A 23,703-nucleotide genomic window follows, 5' to 3' on the forward strand; every position below is an offset into this window, starting at 1 on the left:
CCATGGGCTGTGCTCCACCGTGGTCTTCACCACAGGCTGCAGGGGAATCTTGACCAGGAGCCATGTTACTCCTCCCCCTCCTTCTTCACTTCCTCACAACAGGCTGGCAGATGCCTCTTAGGATCCTTTTTACGTCTTATTCACTTCTCATCTCCTCTCTACTTCTTGCAGCCAGGCCGGGTCAAGTTGGGCCCAGTCAGCTGCCTGGCGGGAGGCCAGAGGGGCGGCCTGCAAGACTGACAAGGCTTGCACCTCCCCCTCTCTGCCCCCGCTCAGCTGCTTCACATCTCTTTTTTTCTTGTTTTCCCCTTCTTAAATACGTTATCGCAGAGGCGTTATCACAGGACATTCTGCTACCAGTCGGCTCAGCTTTGGCCAGCAGCAGGTCCGCCTGGCCAAGTCCACTGAACAAAGTGGAGCAACTTCTAGCAGTTTCCTACAGAAGCTACCACCTTAGGCCTCCCCTCACTAAACAAAACCAGAACAGAACAAGACTCCATGAGTGTAGGTTGTAGTTCTTGACTCAAAATCATGACAGCACTTTGATACCTGTAGTCAAAGGTGAGTAATACACACTGCTTCTAAAGGGTAAAAATGCTTTAAAGATTAAACAGAGTCTTTACCTAGTAGTCCATTTTTTAAATGCACAAAAAAAAACTTACAAAGCTGAGAGATCCAGTTTTAATAGTGCAGTTCGACACCGTGGCCAAACAATTCAAACTGCTTTTGCTGAAGGCAATTCTGTTGGTTGTAAATGAGGAGCCCCTCTGTGAGGGGTTGAAAAGTATGGTTCAGCCAGTCAGTGTTGTAAAACCAAGTTGTGTGAGCAGGATGATGAAGGTCTTGCTTTCACTGCTGAGATCAGATACCCGTCTCTGTTCTTCATGTTGTTGGAACCATCAAAAGCAGGTAAAACAGCAAATTCTTTAGAGATGAGGCGTAGGTCTACAAAATTTTTCTTCACAGCTAGTTGGGGTTCAACTTTGAATATAAGTTTATATGCAGAGTAGAAGAAAATCAGTTAAGTCTGAGTGCTTTCCACAGCCTCTGACACCTATTGTGCATATTTTAGGACTGTCATGTGGTTAATGAGCAAGTAGTCTTGAAGGATTGCAGTTGATTTGTGGGCCAGCACTGACGCTCTCGTGTGGCATATTGGTTGGGTGGAGGGCATTTGGTGCTTTATAACCAGGCTGGGTACCAAAGACCTGAGGCAGAGCAGGGAAGATAAAGGGGTCCGAGAAGGAAGCTGACTGGTTGATAAACTGCATAAATATTTTTGAGTTGTTTGAAGCTTGAGGTAGGTAGCAGAAATAAACAGGAGCATGCTGTTCCTGGAGCTGAATTCTGTTGTTTATTGCTAGTTTGATGAAAATACTGTCTCCCATTAGCCTGAGAACTGGGAACTGAGTTGTGTACATGTTTGTTTTTATTCAGCCTGGCTGGCTGAAGTAGGGAGTGGATGGCTGTTTCCTCCTGATGCTCTATGCATGTAAGCCTAGGCTGACAAGGAATTGGTCCACAGCAATAGTTTCCTCACTCTTTGCTACTGCAGCTGAAATAATAGTGCAACAGAACTTCCTCTTTTAAAATAGAGTATCAGAAGATTCATGAGACACTAGAGAAAGTGAAAAGCAAAACTCTATTTGACACTAATATGGCATCTTTCTTCAGGAGCAATGGCAACATTTTGTAAGGACTGAATATTCCTTCTGGAATAGTCTTGGAGCTGAAGCCATTTTATATTTTATGCAGAGTACTTAAATCTACCAGAAACATGGAGGTAGCAGACAGTGGCCCTGTTGCCACTGAACACCACTGTTTGGTGGTAGAGCAGACAGAATAAGGGGAGCAGCTCTCTGAATCCACAGTGCTTTCCCAGAAGTGTCCTTTACTCCTGACCTAAGGAGATAAGGTGTGGGAGTGCAGAAAGAGTTTGGTTTCCCATCTAGACCATTGGCTTTGTCTCTTTAACAGCTGTCAGAACTACTGGTGAATGGGGCGAGGCTGGAGATAAGCAGCTCCCATAACTAGTGTTTTGAGAAGCCTTTTTACTTTTTATTTTTAAAAAGTGGGCAAGTCTGCTGATCTGTCTGCTTTCCCTTTTGGAATAATACAAAATATAACCACTCCAGATTAAGTTTAATTAGTCTCAACTGCTCCAAAATCTTCAGTGTACGAGAGGACCTGGGAGTGAAGTAGATAAAGCAGATAATGTGATATTATTCTGGGGCAGAACAGAATCTATTTAAACTTCCCAGCCAAGATTAATCATACTTTAATTTTATATTGTCTGATAGGCTGACACCCTTTGCAGAAATCTTAAAATTATGGCTTGTTCTCAGACGAAGGCAAGATTTTCCCATTAAATCAGACAGTGTAGCTAAGCCAACCTAGCAGATATTTGCTGCCCAAAGGAGAAGTCTGGTTTTGACCTGAGGGTCAGCTGTCTCAGGGATCCAGACAAGCCAAGGGCTGCTCACTTTGATGTTCAGGAGAGAGGGTTAAGTTTATGGGATTTGAACTTTTGGGATATGTGTTTTACTAATTTAGCTCTGTGGATAGTGTGTCCATAGGCTGAGGCATTGTGCTGTTGTCAGCAGAAGAAAGAGGATGGAAATGCATGGTTCAGATGAGAATAGCATCGCTCCTTTTTGGCAGCGGATATTACTACATTGGCTCAGCAGTATCATCCATCTGCACCCTCAGCACTTGAAGTCACTCTCTCGTTTACTGCACATTTCCCACACTTTTGTCTGAGCAGATTCTTTTGAGAGACTTACTGCTGTGTAGCAGAAGTTATTAAAATGGAAGTGCTGCTGCCATACCTAATAGCAAAGTCATATTATTTTGTATTTTTGTTATTTTTACAGTTATTAAGAACTAAGAACTTGGTCATATTACTATCTCGTATTTTCCACATTTGCCTGATGCATTGAAAGCAAATCCTACTGTCTTAGGACAAAGGGTTGTCTTACCTTTGGAGCTGCTAAAGGAATTTGTGAACACAAAAGATGTTTAATAAGAGATGCAATCTCGACTATTAATCTCTTTAATCTTAAATTAAAAAGAAGAGGAAATAGCATGGCTGTTTGGCAAAATCTGTCTAAGTTGATAGCTGAAACTTGAGGAAACTGATTTGAAGTTCATTTATTACTCCCACCTGATGACAGTATTTTATATATAGAATGCTGGAGGAAGTTAAAATTCATTCATTTTTGAGCTACTTGAAAATTCTTAAATAGTATATGTATTCCAGATTTATTTCATTGATGCAAGAGCACTAAAATGTTTCTGAATACTTTCCTTAGCATTTCATGTCTTTTGTAAATTACCTACAATGTAGCTTATTCGCATTGTAACAAGCTTAACAAGCTGCCTTCGTTACTCTTCAGAGAAAATAAAGTTCTTGCTCCACTCACTGAGAATGGAAATAAAACTTTAAAGTGAAATGCTATTTGCCATTTTGCTTAAAACAAGAAGAGATAGTGTGGGAGTTTGAAAAAGATAAGGCAGTTCTAAGTCAGTGTTTTGTGCTGTGTAAAATAGCAGACAGCACGTTTTTTATTTTACCAAAGTCAGTGATTGTAAGGGAGGAAGAAGATATTTTCATATCTGATAATGGGCATCCTTCTCAGTCAATCGGACACACAGTTTTTTGGGGTGGGGGTGAAATTTGAGTGGGGAGAAATTCTTTCTAATTCCTGAACTAATCAGAAACCCAAGTCTTGAGGTGTAAATTTATGGTACCTTTGACATAAATTAGTAACTTATAACCCATTGCTTACCTTTTGTTCAGCTTTTCCTGCAGATGTGAATCATCAGTTTTGTTATGGGAATCTCTAGGGTCTTTATTCTTGGTTAAAACTAGAGCCTCCCCATTCCCCAGTTTGTTCAGTGCTTTTTCATCCAGGCAATGTTGTTATTCTTTTGTCTAGACATATCAGTGTCATTCTTTTAACTTAAAAGCATATTGAATTGTACTTAAGCACTTGACAGCACTTCCATCTATAAAACTTGTACAGGCTGGGTTTCTGTGCAAAGTATCATCAATCAGTTGTCTGCTTTGAATCATGCAAATACTAAAAGTTGCTTCAGATTTAAAATAAAACCAAAAGAAATCTCTGCATAATGTATCCTACCTGGGCTTGTTCCATGCTTCAGCATCAGTCTTGCTTTTAAAATGTTTGGGCATGAATGAAAGTGTTCATTTAAGAGTTGCAAGTTTTAGCAGCAAATTTAATCCTAACATAAGCTTTTTAAACCAGACCGAGGTTTTGAACAGGAAATGTATCAAGCCCAAGAGGTTATCCTGGTCAAGGTTGAGGGTTTAGGGGGATAGGGAGTAGGGGAGCAGCATTGGACTGGCAAAATATTAATGACATTTAATGCAATGCATAATCCATTTTCCAGTTAAATGTCTTATTTACATTTTGTTAAGCTTTCCTTTTCTCACACCTTTATAGATTTTATTTTTGTTTATGGATTACCTTTTAATTGTTTTTAAAATTACTGTCACTAAATATCTGCTCTGCTCTCTCCTAGGAGTTTGGCCCGAAGGATCAGATGGGACAGACATAAATGCCCTTGTCAGATCCCATAACCGAAAAGTGATAGCAGTTGCTGATGATTTTTGTAAGGTCCATCTCTTTCAGTATCCCTGTTCCAAGCCAAAGGTAAGTCTAGACCAGTCTAGTCTATGTGCTTGTTTGCATTGCATGAAGCTTTCCTTGCCAGACACCTGCTTCCAGCTTGGTCGGTTTGGAACCTGGCAGCCAAATGACTCATTTACATCTGAGAACAGTGCTAGAGACAAAAGCGTGGTTTTCCCTATTAAATTTATATAAAAGATATAAAATATATAATATAAAGTAATACACCTAAAAGTGAAGGAGCAGTAGTTATCCTTAAGTTGTGGGGGCACAGGCCTGATGCTTTCTGTTGGCTGGCAAAGATCTGAATCTGTCCCAAGTTACAAAGCTTAAGAAGAGAAGGTGTATTGTGCAGGGAAAAATAATAAAAATTTAGTTCTTTGCTCTTACATGAATAAAGAGCTCTCTTGAAGGCCTAAACAAAAACAACAGTAGTAGTTATGCATTTTTGGTACCGTGCTCTTCTAGGCAATCATGTGATTTACCTTTCTGTTTGTTTTTAATAGGCTCCAAGTCATAAATACAGCGCTCACAGTAGTCATGTGACAAATGTCAGCTTCACCCATAGCGATGGTCACTTGATTTCAACTGGAGGGAAAGACACGAGTATTATTCAATGGAAACTTGTGGAGAAGGTAACTCTACCACAAAATGACATTGTCGTAGACATCGGTGCAACCAAAGTGCCCATCCCTGCCAGTGAAAATACTGTACAGTCTCCTGCACCTCTTCCACAGCCTTTTAATGAAATGAACCAAAACGAAAGTGTAACTGGCAGCTCTCTGGCTTCTTTGGAGAGCAACTTGGAGCAGTCTGCGGAGGCCAGCGAAGAGCAAAGTGAGGAGCAAAGCGAGGGGAGCAGCCTGGATCCTGCTGAGCCGGGCTACGAGGAGCCCTCCAACGAGACGAGTGAGGAGCACAGTGAATCCACGGTCACTGAAGAGCATCAGGATAACTCACTGGTTTCTTAACGCTCCTAGCTCAAGTGGTTGTTATTTTCCCTTGGTGTGTGTGCTTTCATTACAGGGTGAGGGTTCAAATAGGGAAAAGTAGCTGAGATTCATGACCACTCCTGCTTTTGAGTTTCAGTGAGATTTTTAGTCTGAGCTTCAGTTCAAAGTGTGGAACCATCCCAAGGGCCTGGCTTTGGTGATCTGTGTAAAGATCTGGTCACAGTTAGTAGTGGACATTACTGTAGATCCATTTCAGTTCTGAAATTGCTGTCAGGAAGTGGCATGAAATATATACTGGAAAAAAGGTTAGCTCTGAGAATTAGCTGAAGTAGACCACCTTAACTATGTGAAAGTGCTTTCTGAAAGAACTAAGCTGATGGGAAGCACTGAGCTGTTCCAGCTGGGGAGTATCATGCTGCTTTTTCCAGGTGCGAAGACAAACAAAACAAACAAACAAACAAAAAAAACCAACCAAAAAGCTATTTGTAGGGCTGTTTTCCTTTGTTTTTTCTTAATGAGAAAAATAGAGGAAAAACAATGTAATGATGCCACATGTATGGCAATGCCTTCTTGATCTAACACATATGCAATTTTCTAGCACTACTAATTCCTAGTGGAGTCTGGATGTGCTCGCCGTTGGTCTGCCCTGGGTGCTGCTAGTTCTAAGGCAAATCCTGTCAAAGAACGGTGTCGGCTGTTCCATTTTCACAGACTATTTAATAACAGACTAACCAAATACTGGGTGTTTCACTTTTCATGACCTGAAAGTTAATTTAAAGTGTAGGATGTCATTGTCTCTTCAAATAATTGCTTGCCTAGAGAGTCTGAAACTTAAGAGAGTGACTTTGATGTGAACAGCAGAGGAAGCGTGGCAAGAACACAGAAGTCAGATGAGCTCCAGAGTTAAACTTTAAGCCTTCAAGCAGAACTTGCTCCACTTCTAGTAGGAGAAATATAAATACAGTTAACTTAAATTATTAAATTGGTGCTTAGAACTAGTATATTAAGTTGATATTTTTTTCTTCTGAATTTTTAGAGGTAACTAAGAATCATTAAACTGCAATCTCTGATTTGTGGTTTTTTTGTTTTGTTTTTTTTTTTTTTTCCCCCGGCTCCTTTAGCAGTTTTGATATAAACATACAGTAATTTAGATGATGTGATTTTTTTTTCTCTTTTTCCTAGACTTGCTGATCTTTTATTTTTGTGATTTTTTGTTTTTTGTTTTTTTTTTTTTTGTTTGGTTTTTTTTTGTTTCTACCCCACCCCTGCCTGGGTTGCTCTAAGCCATGCAGCTCTCATGTGGCTATACCTGGCCAGTTACGGGATATCTTGGCATTTGTTATGCATTTGGAAAGTTCTTTTTTTTTATGAAGTTTGTCAAATAGCAACTTTTTTTTTCTTAAGTGCGTTAAGTTTCCTACTTTAAAAAGATATAGATTTACTGACAGATATCCATTTCCTATGTACTTGTTTATATTTTGATTACATAGAATTTTCTTTTTTAACTTGCTGCATTGTGCTGGTATTTTAGTTCTTAGTTAGAATATCATGTTTAGAAACTTTGGATGAGTTCATAAGTCTTAATTGTGCAAGCGTTTACGTGATTGTGCCATTCCAAAGTGCATCAAAACTGTCATTCCCTTGCTAGTATCTTCTCAGGAGAAATGCTACAGATCAGGTATTTAGTCATCATTTGGAAAGATAAAAACAAATGGACTCCCAAAGGACATTTAGATCATTTATATATAAAATATATAAATATATATATATACACACACATATATATATATGAAAAAAAATATCCTCTTGTTTACAACAGTTCCAGAAAACCTCAAAGTAGTTCCCTTCAGATGGAGGGAGATATGGATTCCAAGCAACCCATCTGTTTAAACTGTGCTCTGTACATAGAGTTTTACTGGAGAGCTCTAGTATGCCTGACTTGCAAATTTGCCAAATAGCAGCAATGGAAGATAAAGGTCAGCTCATCAGAGTACTTGGTTCCAAATGAGGAATATGCTGTAGGCTTAGAAAATAATCTTAGCAAAGGAGAAAGGATTCTAGAGCTAACGAGGCGCAGAGCTCTCTCTGTCATTTTTATGAACTCCACATAAGCAACACATTTCTTTTTTGAACCTCTGCCACCTGGGGTTGCCATGTAAAGTGAGAGTTATCGTTGTGATATTCTTGTGTTTGTAGTTCAGAAGACTCTACTAATATGCAAAAAGCCTTACAGCTTTCAATTCCTGGTAACTACTGTTTAACAAATAATTAAATCTGTGATAATGGATGGAAATGGGTGGGATTATGTAACTGTAGATGTTTTAGAAAAATAATTGTGAATGAACTATGATTAAGAGTGTTTCATGTGAAGATGTTTGAGCCATTTCTATCTATCATGCATTCCTGTCTCAAGGCAGAAAATTTTGAAGATTAAAAAAAATAAAGTAATCAAAATAATGTATTGCAGTGGCTTTCTCCATATCTGTTTTGCTTCCTTCTGTATATAAAGTGGATGCTGTGATTGCAGTTGCAATGTCTAGGTCTATGATTTTGGAAGAACCTTTTTAACATGTGGTCTTTTGATAACCTCCCAGGCTGCCTAAAAGTAAGTTAATTCAGTATCATGAATAGTACTGGCACTCCTAAATATTGATCTTATTTACTTTTTAAAAGTTTTATAACATTTCCCGTTTCCATTTTTGCTTAATAGCCACTAGCATTATCCTGCTGTATCTAATTGATGGGCAGCAGGGGATTACAAATAGGTATTTGTCCTGATGTGAAGTGCGGTTTTTCAGGGTTCTGCCAGAAGCTTTCTTCTGGAAGTCATGCAAAAAGTACAAGCTTATTTTGGGTATAAAATGCTAAATACCGTGGTGCTTCCACATTCCTGATAGTCTCTGTCCAATTGCAGGTGCAGAAGGTTGCAGTATGCTTAATATATTCCTTGTGAAAGATTCTCTTTTACAGGTCTTTTAAAGGCCTTTGAGTCACCTCCATTTCTTGCAGCTGGTTTCTTCCCTTCACAAAAGGGGAGGGTGGGAGATAGAAGAAAGAAACCTGCAAGATAGGCAAATACCTCATGTTTATCCTCGCTTAAAGGAAAAAAAAAAATAAAAAATCACTGACTCCCCCTGAATTTGACTGGAAACCTCAATGACTCTTTTCCACCAAATTGTCAGAGTGCTGCTGTTCCAACTTGAGCAACAAGCAGATGTCCTAAGGTCATGCTGTGGTCTTTCCAGCACACCTGCAGCATCACCTACCACTTTGCCCTGGGGGCAGCTGTGCATTTGTGTGCTTTTCTAGGCTCTGCTCCCTTTCTCTCCAAATTCAGCTCAGAGCTTTTGCTACTGCTTCTCCTGCAATGCTCAATAAGGCAGGAGTCTTCCTGAAGAGCAGGTAAGCTGATCTTCTGTGATCTTCCCTCAGTGTGGAGGCAGGATACGGCTCCAAGTGCCCCCTCTTTGGGACAGCAGCATCTGCTGCCAACTTGGGTAGCTGCAGTGATGGTATTTGTTACATGGAGCTGAAGTTCAGGGTGGATGCTCCCCTGAAGCATTAAAGTCTAAGTCTCATGACATTCCATTTTACATGATTGAAACTTTACATTCAAATTCTGCATTAAAATATTTGTTTAGGTTCCACTGTACTTGAATGTTACAAAATGAGAGGCTTATGGATTCTTTCACTGTGTGGCCATGTTGGGTGCATGTCATGCAAAGTGATATTAATTGAATTTTAAATATAAAGGGGACTTTTCAGGATATGACCGAAAACTTTGGGGTTTTTCCTCCCCATAGACGTTCTAGGATAGGTGAGGAAGAGGCTGGGGACATGGATGGGTAATGATGAATGAAGCATTTCTTAGGTTTGATCTTACTGTAATTCCTATTGGATATAACAAGTGCTAGTTTTTGTACATGATGCACATCGCATTCCAGCCTCTTTTTCTTTTTTTTTTTTTTTTTTTTTTTTTTTTTTTATTCTTGGAATGCATAGATTCTGGCTTTGTCTCTGAAAATAAGGCAAAAATTAAATTTTGATTGTTACATTGATTGCAGTCTACACTCAATAGTATGTTGTATTTTCTACTTTGTGCTTCACCCCATCAGGTGTGTTACACCCCCTTATACTTCCCTCAGTTCGGTGCAGGATTTCATTTGAATCAGGATAAAAATAAGTAGAACGTCCTTGTGAAATTTAAGCTAGGCCAGAGCCAGGCAAACAACAAATTCTCCTTTCCGCTACCTCATGCCAATAAAATGTTGGTTCCTTGAAATGAAAGGATTAATATTACATGAGGTGGATTTTATTTGTGCGATATTTGTGCTGCTTGTTTGCTTTCCTTCTGAGCAAGTCTGAGCCCATTGCCTAATCTTTATTTCTGACAGATGTTTTATGTACTAATACTTTAATCAACAGAAAATGAAAAACTGCTTACAGTAGGATTATAGAATTCAGAAGACTGGGCAGTGTACACGTTTTAATGTATTTAATGTACGTGGTGGTGTCTTTGTGTGCATACATATATGCAAGCATCAAACACATACAGCTGCTCAAGGCCATTTGGTTTTTGTTTGAAAGAGAAACGTGGATGACTTCACGCTGTGGTGAATTAAAAAGGGTTTAGGAGCACAGGCAAAAAAGGCGTTCCCAGCAGAACAGCAAGGCGAGAAGACTGGGAGAAGAGGTGCAGTGGTGGGACGGCAGTTGTTCCAGAGCTGGTTTTCCTAGATTAGGTCCCCAGTAGCCTCTTGGGTGCGGGTCCAGCTGTCCACCTCCATCAGGATGGGCTAAGCGGAAGCTCCTGATGCGTCCTCTGAAGGCTGAAGTTCCCTAAGTGATACTTCACAAATGCAGGACGCTCAGATAAATGAAAGGCCCCTTCAGAGGTCTAACTTCGTTACCTTAAACTTGCTCAGCTCTCTTAAACTGAGTATAGGCCTCAGATTCCTCTTTATAAAGAGAGGAAAACTTAAAACTGGGAAGCTTGGCTGCCTCCTGGCATGGCTGAGCATGTTACAGGAGCACTGGGGGGAGGAGGTATGAAATGCCTGGTTGAGGAGAGACTCCAGTGGATGGAGTTCTGTTGCCATTGAAAAAGGAACGAGAGAAAACAAAAACCTGCTGATACTGTATTTAAGGCACTGCGTCAAAATGACTAAACCAATTTTAAGGAAAGAAAGCAACATTATCACTAGATAATTAAAAATATATATATTTTTTTTTAAATTAACTTTTTTTCCCTGCCCCTTCCCCCAGTTTTCCTCTGTTAGGTTTTGTCTGTATGCTAAAACCTACAAGAGCTTCCACTTCTTCTGTTAGAAGTACTGGCTGGTTTTGAGAAACACTAAGTTCATGGAGATTTTGGCTGGGTTGTATTTCTAATAAACAATTCTAGAAAACTTGTTTTGTTCCAAGAAGTTCTTCTAACAACCCAAAATCTGGAAAGAATCTACATCTTCAAGGGATACGTGCGTCCTTGTGATCTAACTGGTGGGTTTTACAGCTCAGTCCCTTCTGAAGGGGACCTCTGGATGCTTCCCAGCTCTCGACAGACGTTTGATCTCCTGCAGAGCCAGCAAGGTCCATACCCTGATAGCAGACTCTGCTGTGTCCTCTGTGTCGATCATGTTATTTTCCTCTCCAGTAACCACCACGCTTCGTTTGTTCTTTGGGACTGCTGTAAAAACCACTTTCTATAAATTCTGTCTGAATTATAGTCGGTTATATTGTCCCAGCTTTATTTTTTGATAAAGTGCCTTTAAGTTACTATTTATAGAACATGCTTTTGTATGGTGAGCCAAGTAATTGCTCCAGATAGCTCTTGAGATGTTCTGTTGCCTCTTGCGGGATATTTCAGCAGTTTGAGGTTTCTGTCATGCATCACTTGTTTTGCAAGTTGACCTTGCTCTGAATCTCCCCTGACACGCAGCCCGTTCCTCGTCCTGTGTACATCATTGCCTTCCCAGGCTAAAAACAAGAGGTGACATTTGCTTTTAATGTTTCTTCAGAATTTATTTCAGCTTCCTTTAAACACACTGTCTTGTCACTCCAGTTAGTGTCTCTGTGTGTGTCTGTTCCCTTTTTTCCCCTCCCACAGCTCTCAAATAAGAGATCAGTCCTTGCACTGGAAACAATTTTTCCTTTTAATCTCTCTTAAGTCCATTCACACTTTCCTATGCATCTATAACTGCATAGAGGAAAGACATAGAGAAGGAAAATCATAAGCCATCTGTACCAGACAAACCATACAGCTTCAATAGCTATCTAGTATGCAAGTACAAAAATTCCTAGTACTTTATATTATATAAATGAGTGTTTCTGGTGTCATGTGAACACCGGCAGTAGAACTGAGAACTTAAAAACCTATTTCTGTCCTAGGTAAAAGGAACTTGGAACAAACTTGGTGTTATTGCTACATGAGAGAGGCCTGGAGGCTCACCTCATAGCTCAGGAAAACAAACAAACCAACCCACCAACAGCTAAAGCCTTTTGCTTCAGTAAGGCAGACAAAAAAAAAAAGTTTTCAATTTGATAGCGAAAAAAGTGGTGTGTGTGCAGAGGTAACTGTGTGCCAAACTGGCTTGTGCTATCCTGCTTGCGGCCCAGAGGTGGATATGAGGGGCACCCCTGCTGTGGGTGGGCACAGCATCTACCGACGCTGCAGATTCTACCTTAGGCAGAACTTCAGCGGAAAACCTTGATTTCAGCATTGTGTTGGTTAGAATTTTTCCTTGAAGAATTGGACAAAGCCAAATTAAGATTGGAGAAAGCAATCAACGTCCTGCCCACACACACAGGTATCCAACATTTGCTAACGCTAAACAGAGTTTTGTCATGAATGTTCAGCGTGCAATGGCTGTAGTATACACAGGGTGCTTGAAAGGATCACATTTGTCCCAAGTTTGGCAAGTGGAAAATTAAATGTCAATTGAGCCCGCAAAGCTGCGTTTCTTATGTCAAAAGTAGCAATGCATTTTTTAGATTGATTCAGAAATCAGGAGATACGCAATCCTGTGGATTTTCTGCCAGCTAGAAGGGAAACAGATGTGAAGCATTTCAAACTTTCAAAAAAGCATACCTAGGAGGGGGTTTTCAGGACAGGTGTCTGTTCCAGCCTTTACCAGGACCATACAGATCTGTTTACATTATATTTTGTGTGTGTATGTACACATGAAGTACTGCTTATATTGGAGTATTTTGAATTAGACTCGATAATTCCCGGGGGGGGGGACCAAACAACTCCTCCTCAAATAATTGTCTTCCAGGTTACTCTCGGAGGCCTTCCTAGAGCTGTGCCTCTGAAACGTCTTTCCACAAGTACGTCTCTTGCTCTGATAGATTTATTTTTTTTTTCCCCACAGTTATACATAATGTTTCAAAATGTTTTTTCTCTCTTACGACCATGATGACCTTCCAGGTTATTTCCAGCAATTAAATCAGACTCTATCTCCCTAACCATCAAAGAGGGGAACAGCTGCAACTTGCACAGGCCTTCTGTCTTCTGGAGATTTTGGGTAAGACTTCAACTGTCAAGACAAAGTTGTCCTACACTGATGTTGCAGTTACAGACTAAACAGGGTTGGTTGTGTATGTACATAAATGCATATAATTTAAGGGGTCAGTGGGAGGGAGCTTCTCAGGGCTCTCCAGCCCCCAGCAGCTCACGGAGCACCGTGAAGGCCACCCTGTTTTGGTGAGCACTGTGTTATGGCACATCAGCGTTACCAGCCCATGTGATATTCCTGGAGCAGTTTCTGTTCCTCAGATTACTTTCTCCTGGAGTGTTTCTAGTTTAGCAGAAGCACGCAGGCTATTGCAATCCATGAATTTCTCAGAGAGGAGGGGAAAGAGGCTGTTATATGCAGTGTTCTCACTGCTTTGATTTTTACTTTTTTCTTCTTCAGTCTTTCACTGATTTAAATTTGTTTGACTGGAAATAGGCAAAGGAATGCATTGTCGCAAAATCTGCTGTAGGTTTGACTGGAAAGCTTATTCCTGCATTCTCCCCATCACTTTGGAGCCTGACCAATGTCACAAATAGCATGAAAGACATTCTGGTTTAGCTCTGTTGTAAGGAAAGAACTAGGGAAACCATGGGCTGTATCCCATTTTTGGGTCCTGAGTTATTGCCAACCACAATATCTCCCCACTGCCTGTGCTATCTCCCCAGTATCACCCTGTGGGAATAAATCACAACCCTACAGTAAAGAGCAGAAAGGACTTTCGTGCATAGTGATGAGGGCTGCAGATGGGGAGAGCTGCCATAAATGGCTTACTTGACAGTCCAGCTTTTTGCTGAATTGAAAACATTTCTCTAGACTTGTCTTGCTGTCAATCACGGGAATCGGCTCCCGAGTTTTAGGCTAGGTACATCCGCATGAAGTTGTACGTACAGAGTACTTGGCCTGGGGGTACTGTGCTCTGTGCACATGTTCTTGCTGCACATCTGTTGTGCCGTGTCTCTGTAAAATATGTATTTAATGAAATGTGCATGAAATGTGAGGAATTAAAATCATGTGTGCAAAAGAATGGGCAAGTTTTTGATCAGCCCAACATGCAGCTCTTTTGTAATCGTTAACCTGGTTTGTTTGTTTTCCCTTCTTCCTTTAAATGTTCAAAGGCTCTCCATGGTGTTTAGCCCTGGTAGTTCTCAAGGAGTTCCAGTTCAGAGTAATTTTCAGGGCAGAGCTGCACTTAAACAGTAATAAAATGCACCATTGTTTTCTCCTGTGACTGAAAACAAGTCAATCCACTGCTGATGATTTGACAAAACATTATAGTAGTGAAGGCTGCACCATGACTGAATACAGTAGAGAGGAAAAGCCAATTCCATGTAGTAATGACAAACAAAAGCCAAGTGCAGTAAAGGCATACCAGCATACCATTTTTCGTACAGGTATGTAGACATGATAATTAGACTTGTTTGCCTTTAGCAGTTGCTTTGGCTGAGTAACACAGATACTTGTTTTTCCTTGACTCTCGTGAAGACAATAGCAATTCTTGCCTCATGACTGGTCATGCTGCATAGGAACTTGTGACTTTTTGTTGATGTTCATTTGGAGAAAAAAAAAAAAAAATCCTTCCCTTATCATGAAGTTGCTGAATATTTTGTTTGCTCTGAATTATTTGATGCCTTTAAAATTTAGCCGGTCCTGCTGCCACATTTTTAAAAACTAAAAGTAAAAAAGTGTATCTTGACTGAGATTACACACCTGAATGATGTCTAATGAATATTGACCTGGAACAGTCACACTGCTGTAAATGTTGCATCCACCTTGCATTTTGTCACAGAGTACCACAATAAGCTTCTTTAGGGGAGGGAAATTTTACACCAGGCAAATTCTAAGCTAGCACTAAGAAGAAATTTCACCGGTATAAATTTAAGCTTTGAATGGAAAGGTGACTGAGAGTTGATTACAGGAAGGAAATAGGTGGTCTCATATGACTGATTCAACAAAAGAAGGGGTTCTGAATCTTCTTAAACACAACAGACAAACGGTCTCCAAACACTGGTATAGGTAGCTGAGTTAGTTCAGTAGTGAATGTATTCTAGGAAATAAGGATATGTTTCTTGAGTAATCTGAATACTGAAAGAAAGGAGAAAGCTGCAAAAGGGGATTTGCATGGGAGGGTCATCCTGCTTTTCTTAGCCAAGGAGTGTGCTCACCACTGCAGCACATTGCAGGCTAGACGGTGGTTTTGTAAGTCCTATTCTCTAAATGACAAGAATTTGACCTTTTAAAAGGGTCTTTTATATTCTAGTAGAGAAAAGGAAGTATGTTGTGCAATAGTCTGTCAAAACTAGTTACAAAGCAGACTTTCCTAAAGGATTTTTGTTGCTAATTATTTTTAACTATTTTTTTTTTAGTACTTTTTTTTTTTCTAGGGCACTAGAATAATTTCTGACCACTACCTCAGTATAAATTAGAGCTGGATTGTTATCCAGCTGTGTTGCTACCTTTCTTACCAGCAGGTGGAAAATCTGCTTGGGTGGAAAGATGCTCTTACCTCCCAACTTAGAACTGTAAAACTCCTATACCAAATGAAGACAGGAGGATATGCAATGAGACTGTTTTATTTCTGATGTTGAAGTTAGTGTATAGCTTGGGAAACTCTACAGAGTTGCAGAAATTTCTACAGACATTTCAGATTTTTTTTTTTTAATTTTTCCCTTTTTTGATGCAATATTTGATTAATTTACAGTACCTTTGTTATAGCTGTAATTAGCTAAGTTGACTCTGTGTAGCCTTATGGTAAGACTGAATCTAAACAGTGATGCACAGTTGCTTTTCAACTTTGGGAATGTTTCCCAAAAGTATACCCTGTTCTGGATGTATTTTTCATGTTGCTTATTTTTACTGTCTCATTTACTTGCAGAACATGTGGGTATTTCTCTTTGCTGCAGGTAGAAACTAATTATTAAATCTCTCTACCAAAACTTTGATCACATGGTGAATGGTATCAATCACCAGGATCTCTAGTCTGGGCAGTGGCCAAAAAGGTGTGTGTTTCTCTTTTTCACCAGAGCAGACTCTGTGCATGGGGGAAATAGGAGTTTGCCTCTCAAGAACATTTAGAAAGGCTGCTGTCAGGAAGGCTGAACTTAATTTAATTAAATTCAGCTGCTCGATCTGATAATCCACAATATGGAACCAAATGCTTGTATTAGATTTGAAATTTTCTGTGTATGTTGTGTTTCTAATGCACAAGTTGCTTGCTTTCAGCTTTTTCTCCAAAGGAGGAAGCAGACCTCCTAACCCAAGTGAGGTACCCATATGTCTGTGTGCCTCTGTGAAGCCGTGATGGTTTGCACCAGCTCTGGAGGAGGCTGGACTGTGAGGGTGGTGCCGCTGGCTGGCGGGGGGAAGCCCCAGCAGGGAGGGCCATGCTGGTGTGAGGCTGCATGCACAGGAAAGGATATGTACGGGCTCTGATCTGCTCGGTGACATCTCATTTCCTACCAAATCCAAAATCTAGACCTTCCCAAGGCATGCTTGCCATGGCAGGCTCTGGGTAGCCTTTGAACATTGGTTTTGTTTTCTTCTTAGCATGCTGCACCTTTAAAATTTTCAGCTGAGGCCCTTGGAGGGATGCATGTATTGAGTTGTTCGCTGAACTCTCTTGGTGGGGAGATAAGCCATTTAACCAGCAACTCTCACTCTGACACTCCTAAGCTGGGACAGACAGACTTGGTAGCGAATGATTGGGTCTGTTTTTATGAAGGGACCATGATTATGTGAGGTAGCGATGACTGAGTACTAATATGCTGTCCGAAAGAACAGCACCGAAAAGGTCAAGTCTTACAGAGAGGTCTGTCTGCATACACATGTTAAATCTGACCTGCCATCCTACAACTGCTGCCAGGAGGGTGAAGAGTCCTGCAGAGAGTGGGGCCAGGGACCGTCCTCCCACTGCTCTGGCACCGGCCGGCTCCAGTTGCCCTCTGGGCCGGCAGGGGTTTTCCTTCCCCTGCTCTGGGAGGTGGCCCTCCTGCTGTGATGGGTTTTCCAGCGTTGGCTATGTGGGCTTACCCTGAGCTCTGCAATACTGCAATGAATGTTGAAACATTTAGACACTAGGGATATGACTCAGATGCCTGTGCCAGATACGTGAAAACAAAATAAGAACAAAAAGTAAACCCTCCAGAAGGAGGGGAGGGCTCGCATACATGTTTAATTGAACAAGAATCGGGCATTTTGAAGTCTTTCTGAGAAAAAACAAGACCAAACCGTAAGCTAAAATGCTCTATGGCCATTTTGAAAGCCATTCCCTCCCCTCCAGCTGATATAACAACTGGAACCAGTTTCCACCCCTGTCCCTCTTTTATCTGTTTCCCTTCAGTAAAGCCTGAAGAAAGTATTTCCGCTCCCTTGCCCTTCTTAAATGGGGAGGCTGCCTGATATCCCCTCAGTCCAGGGGAAACAGAATGAGAACTGTGATGGGATGACTTGTTCGGTTACAGTCGTGCACAGCTCCTTGTCCCCAGGACACAGGGTGCCAAAAGGTGACAGTTCTGTACATGCCTGCGACTGCCTCAAAAACCCGGTCTGAAATATGCTGTGGGAGAGAAGCACGAGGCTTTTAAGCACACATCTTTGAAAATATGAGAGCTTAAGAACTGGGTCACATCTGACTGCTACCATCTGGCCCACTTCACTCCAAGATTACCCAGGAATGTATTTCACATGTGCCTTTGGAACAAGATTGTGAGCTGCCAAAAAGAAAATATTTTACAGCTGAGCATTGCGTTTCGCTCGGAGTGATTCAAATGCAAAAACCCAAAGAGGAGGATTCCACTGGAGGGTATCACGCAGGCCGGTCGGGATCAGCCTCTTTGTTTTGTCTGCGTGGTTTTGTAAGACAGGGCTCCTCGTTGATTGCTGGGTTGGGTTCAAAGTCCATGGTTGGGACAGCAGCTTCTCAACAGAGAGCAGTCTTTTAGACCAGAGTTCTGGGTAGATATCTGACCTCGTGTTAAACTGGAGTCCCGGCTTAAGCAAGGCGGCTGACCTTGTGCAAATGGCGCCTCAGGTGCGCCGGTGGGGAGAGCTGCAGTGGGTGGAGATGCCTCGGGTGGAGGCTCGAGGTGTCAGAGTGCTGCTCCCAACTCAACAGGGAAGCTTTCACCAAAGGTCTTCACCCTGTGTCTCAGCTTCCCTGCGTGTAGAACAAGGGCATCTCAATTCCGTAAAACTGAGGTGTGCTCTGCCAGAAATATAGATATATTTATATAAAGATAAATATTATTTAATAGTATGTTTTAAAACATATAAAAATAAGTGTTGTGCTGATGATATTTACTTGCAAAGGTGCACAAATTTCTCCCTGGCAAGCTAGCATGTGGGCCAGGAACTTACATCAGGAAAGAACATGTTGCACTGCTTGTACTTGGGCTGGAGCAGGTTCGTTCCACGCAGCACGAGAAAACCCTGCTCAGTAAAATGGGAAACGTGAGGGACAGCAGCACTTCCCTTAGCCTCTGTCTGGGCATCCTGTAAGAGGAAAGGGAGCTTTTTGCTAGTTGTTCTAAGCAGGATGGAGTTAATCCTCTCTCTGTCTCAAGCAAGAAAGGCTGCAGGACCAGAGAGCTGAGCCAGCTGTGGAGGTTTTGTTTCTTGCTGCATGCTGGATGGTGGGATGCTGAGGTTAATGAAAGATACCAACTCTCTGGGGAATGCTGCGATACTGCTGAGAAGGGAGTGGGAGTGCATCCCTCTCTGTTTTTTTTTTGTTTGTTTTGTTTTTGGTTTTTTTTTTTTAATAAATGGAAACAGCCACAGTTCAATTTTGTCTTGATTACTATTTTAGATTTTGAGGGAGGGACATTCTGCTTTTTAAGACTTAAAAAACCAAGTCACATTCATTTACCAGTAGGATCTGAGCTCTGTCATGTATAGTGCAGTATGAAACTATGCAAGTGTGCAACGCTTCTGCAAGCTGGAGCCACCCGTCCCGAGCTTTGGGGGAGTGGGAAGGTGTGTAGAGGGACCAGCTTGATGCTTTAAAAGGGTGGTCATGAGCAAGTCTTCCCAAGGCTGCTAGCCTGCAGAGGCATCTCCACGCCCTGCCTGCTAATGTGCTGCTGGACTTGCACCAGATTCTTCCACTGTGGTAACAGCGGCTACAAATAGGCATAGTCTCAGCAAGGTGGCACCTCTCCTCTTTCAGGATAAGACTTTTGGGTCAGACCGGAAGAGTTTTGGCTGCAACACGAGCAAAGCAGTTCAGGTTGCCTTTGTTCATGCAGTGGTTGCACAGCAGACAAAAGGTTCAAATTGCTACACCTTTGTGTTTCATCCCTCTCAAACTCGACTGGTTTTAACTGAAAAAAAAGAAAAGAAAAAGCAACTCATGAATCATGTTAATTTCTCCAACTGCAAGGATATATTTGCCATATTTGGAAACATTTACTAGGCAGCTATGAAATCTTGTTTGTTCTCTAAAATGGAAGAATTTGATAACTTCTGTGCTGCAGTCCATACTTGTAAATTATAACAGGCTCCAAACACGGACAGTGAAAGTAGTATTTTGTGGCTTTGCTGCAGTCTGAAAGCACTGAACAGGATGAGACAAGAATCAGAATAATAATTCAGAATAATTAATTGAATTATTTCTTGATCGGCTCTGCCCATTTCTTCTAGCCTAAAGATAGTCTGTGTTTTTCATAATAAATGTCAATTAATCTCAGCTTTCTCTCAAACACACCCAAGGAAGAAGACAGCACTGAGCAGCAAATAGACTTTACCTCAGACTATGTTTTCCTGGGAATATCTGTGCTCCACCCCGACAGTCTGTGTGAGCCAGTTGTTCATAACCACGTGTAGTGCTCAGCAAGAGAGGGGATGAAGGTTTCTGTAGTCTCGGTATCATTTTCTGGGAAATATTGTTTTACAAAACACCTGTTGTTGGGTGTGTTGAAAGTTTAAGAAATTATTTTTTTTTAATTTGACATTTCTCAATTTTTCCTTTGTTGGTCTTAGAGAAGAACGTCTGTAGCATGGGAAGATTGTTCTAGCCAGGGAAATGCTTCCCTTAGCTTAATACTAGGAAATACTTAATCTCTGTTTGAGCTGTCAGAGAACTTCTTCCTGCCCCCACCCTCTGTCAGCCTAAAATCTCCCTTGGAACATCAGTAAAAGCATTTAGGGAGTTGAAAACTTCTGCATCTCTCATCTCTGTTCATGTCTTGGCTATTCTCAGAGCCCACAAGCAGAGTTTTTACCTCGTATCTCTTCAGGGAGCTGTGTGGCATATAAAGATTTCAGCTGATGTTTGCTGTGGTCAGTAGGTGTCTTTCATCTGAAATACAGAAGATGTTCCAGGCCCTGTGTGACATGCTCACTTCAGCAGGGGATTTAGATTTTCTCTCAGTGGGAAAACATAAAATCCCATAAAGCAAAATTTGATATAAACGTTACTTCCCCCTCTCATTCTTCGGCATTTCTAGAGTAGTTTGAGCATATTTTTTGACACGTTTTCTTCTTCTATTTGCATACATCATGTTATGTGCTAAAATCTAGAGCATGTTTTACAGTTTAAATGTGCTCACCTAGATGTACAGGGCTTCGTTCATGGCAGAGCCTTGTCAACGTTACAAAGAACATAATGAGTTCAGGCTCTTTTATAATCTTCCCCTCTGTTATTTCATATGCTTTCCTTGCACCCTGTCAGAGAGAGTACATTATACTGCCAGTACGATTGAAGAATGAATTTTTGGTCAATAAGGTCTTACAGATAAGAGCACACCTTTTGAATTCAAACCTGCTTAGCACTAGGTGGCACTCTGCTATAATCTAAAGTAGTTTGCCTTAGTTTTGAAGTTTGGTAAACATTTTTGCAATGGGAACAACAGGAAGAGATTAGATTCATCAGCAGATTACTGAGATAGGCACCCGTCTTGTGATATGAGGGGAATTTTAACTAGACCGTAAAGCTATCTGAGCCTCTCTAACGCCCACTGGAAGAGAGAGCAGGGAGGAAATTAGATCCATGCACTTATTCTAATAGTGCCATTCATTGTACCTACTGCTGGGAAATCAGTATGGTGTTTTGTGGGGTAAATAACGTGGTGTGCTTTGGAGAAGTGTTACAATCTGAAATAATTCAAGGCCACATCAGTAGAGAATAAGATGAGGATTGTGGGATGCCTGCTAAAAGAGTGGCCATTCTGCCCCGTTTGTTCTTAGTACATTTTGCATCATGGAGGCTCAGAAAGGGGAAGCTGCACTATTTATAATTTTCATGGTTTTGCATTATCATGGGTTTTTTATTATTTTAATGGACTGAGTGTATGGTGTGTGTGAAGATTTTATAGAGAGGTGAATTTCTGGGAAAAATACTGCTTGAGTGGATGCAAGACCAGCTGTCAGTCCAAGGGGAGGATGGAGTCTTGGTAGTGGGTGACGATGTGGGCATGTTTGCAGAGTGAATCATTAAAGGAAATGGAACTGATGGATGTAGGGCTTGAATGCTGGAACTCAGTTTCTGGTGATAAATAATAATCTGGAAACTCTGGAGTGAGGCATTGCGATCCATCCAAACTCTAATTTCAGGAAGAGGTGTTGCCTGGGAATGCTGTTCAAGTTCTCCTCTAATGACATCAATAGCATGACAAATGGAGGAGGAGTGTCTCATGCACCGCACACCTGAGAATGAGCTCTAAAATTCTGTCTCAGGGGGCTAACTATGGGCAATAAGACAGTTTCCTGGAATATGACTGAAGGAAAAATCCTCTGGAACCAAATATTTCAGGAATGGAATCAGGTGCCCTAATTTCAATTAACAGAAGTTGTATCTATGTTAAAAAGTAATATGGTCCAGCAGGAGCAAACCTGTGGACCTAAACATGGGATGCTAAACTCCTGGTATCCATGCTTTACAGATTTTAAGTGCGTATACTTTGAGCTAGCTCTAGCCTGGCGCCACTGAGTGCCCCCTACCACCTGGAGGATATTAGGTACCTCTTGAGGCTCATCCTCTAAACAGGTTTCACATGAGACTTGGCAGATGTGAATAGAAGTACAGTCAGGAGATTTGCTTTAGACATTCTCTCCTGATCCAGGTTAAAAAAACCCTTGTGCCCTAGGGTAGCCACCATCTAGAAATGGAGCCCTCCTGCCTCCCCTGGAGGTGTTCAAAGCACTGGAAGGCATTACTGTCTTTGGTAGCTCCTACCCCATGCCCCCTCATGCAGCAAAGTCGCGTGTCATAGACTGTCTGCCAGTATCAGTCGTCAGCCCTGAGCAGAGTAGCACAAATGCCACATGTGCTCTCTGCATATGTTCAAAGCCATTTTTGTTCATGGATGGGACAGAATTTGGGTATGTGCTGCTCATCATGAAGAAATGGATAGTGTTAGAAAAACTCAGCTCATGAACGCTGTTGAGAAAAATACACGACTTGGAAAATGGCTGTCAACTGTTGATCTTATGTCAATGTTATTTTTGGGCAGCTTCAGAGGAAGGGTGACCTATTGCTCAGGACAGAAACCCAGCCCTGGGATTTCTGCTTTGATGTTTGAAGTGTGGCGATACAGACTTCCTGTGTGACCATAAACACTGAAGGCTGGATTCAGTCAAAGGCTGAGCTACTTTCGCCTAATTCATCCCCTGACTCGCAGAGTTTAGGACCTGGGGCTCTGCAGCCAGTACGTGATCAGTTAGTATGCGAGATAGACAAATGAAACATCTCTGCTGCTGACCAGAGAAGAGGGAGTTGTTGGCTAAGCTGAGGCATGTGGGGAAATTTCTTGTGTTCGACAGAGCTTAAAAGTGTGTCTGAGGCTGCTGGAGGGGTACCTGTCCCCTTGGGAGCCAGAGATTGGGGTCCTCCCAAGGGGGAAGGCAGCCAAAGGCATTTTCTGTGAAAGCTGAGCAGACCTCACTGTTCGTCCTTGAATGTGGGGCTGTTAGGTTCGTGCCCAGATTAGCTGTTTGTAAGAAGAGAGCTGCAGGGCACCCGCAGCACCTGGCTGGGGGGTCTGCAGGCTTTCCACCTCCCACCTGTGGCATGGCTGGTGGGCAGGAGGATGGAGCCCAGCCCGGCCCAGTGCTTAGGCCATTGGCTTGGGGCAGGAGGACTGGGCCTCTGGCACCTCCGAATGCCAGGCTTTGCTAAAAGAGAGCAAATGTGTTTTGTCTGAAGTGGGTACGTGTCTGTGGGTTTGTCGCTGATGGATGTTGGCTTTTTAATGCCAGGCTACGACCTTTGTGGTTTGAGTCCTGTCCCTAACATTAAAGGCTCCCTCCTGAAATACCTTTTCTTGTGCTCCGTGTGAACTGGTTCTTATTGCCCCGAGTGACTGGTGCTATTTTCTTGGATGTATCATTTGTTTAGTGGTTTTCTTCCAATAGTCAGTTTACTGGGTTGTTTTCTTTTCCCTTGAATTTTATCCCAGGGTTGTTTTGTGCTGTAAGAGAGCTCTGATATTTTGGATCGCCCCTATTATTTGCTCCCCTTCATATACTTGCAAATAATTAATTTAAATTTCTAGAAGATCCTTGTTCTTTTTTTAATGGCAAAAAGGAGCATATTTTGTGTATTTCTTCTTTTCTAAGGGGAAATAAAGCTCAAAACTGCTGCATTTCTAT

General features: G+C 41.6%; 1 protein-coding gene across 3 annotated transcripts in view; it reads left to right on the forward strand.

Annotated features, from left to right (window-relative positions):
• The window catches only part of EML4 (EMAP like 4), a 167,783-nt gene extending 161,728 nt beyond the window's left edge, over positions 1-6,055 (forward strand). For all 3 annotated transcript variants that reach the window (XM_086744340.1, XM_086744338.1, XM_086744339.1), the window contains 2 exons: positions 4,546-4,676; positions 5,159-6,055. In XM_086744340.1, the coding sequence (XP_086600466.1) occupies positions 4,546-4,676; positions 5,159-5,623 (596 nt within the window). In that variant the 3' untranslated portion in view covers positions 5,624-6,055. The remainder of the gene's footprint in view (positions 1-4,545; positions 4,677-5,158) is intronic.
• The last annotated feature ends 17,648 nt before the right edge of the window (positions 6,056-23,703 follow it).

The sequence above is a fragment of the Chlamydotis macqueenii genome, chromosome 3, assembly GCF_036417535.1.
Source record: "Chlamydotis macqueenii isolate bChlMac1 chromosome 3, bChlMac1.mat, whole genome shotgun sequence".
NCBI classification, from domain to species: domain Eukaryota; kingdom Metazoa; phylum Chordata; class Aves; order Otidiformes; family Otididae; genus Chlamydotis; species Chlamydotis macqueenii.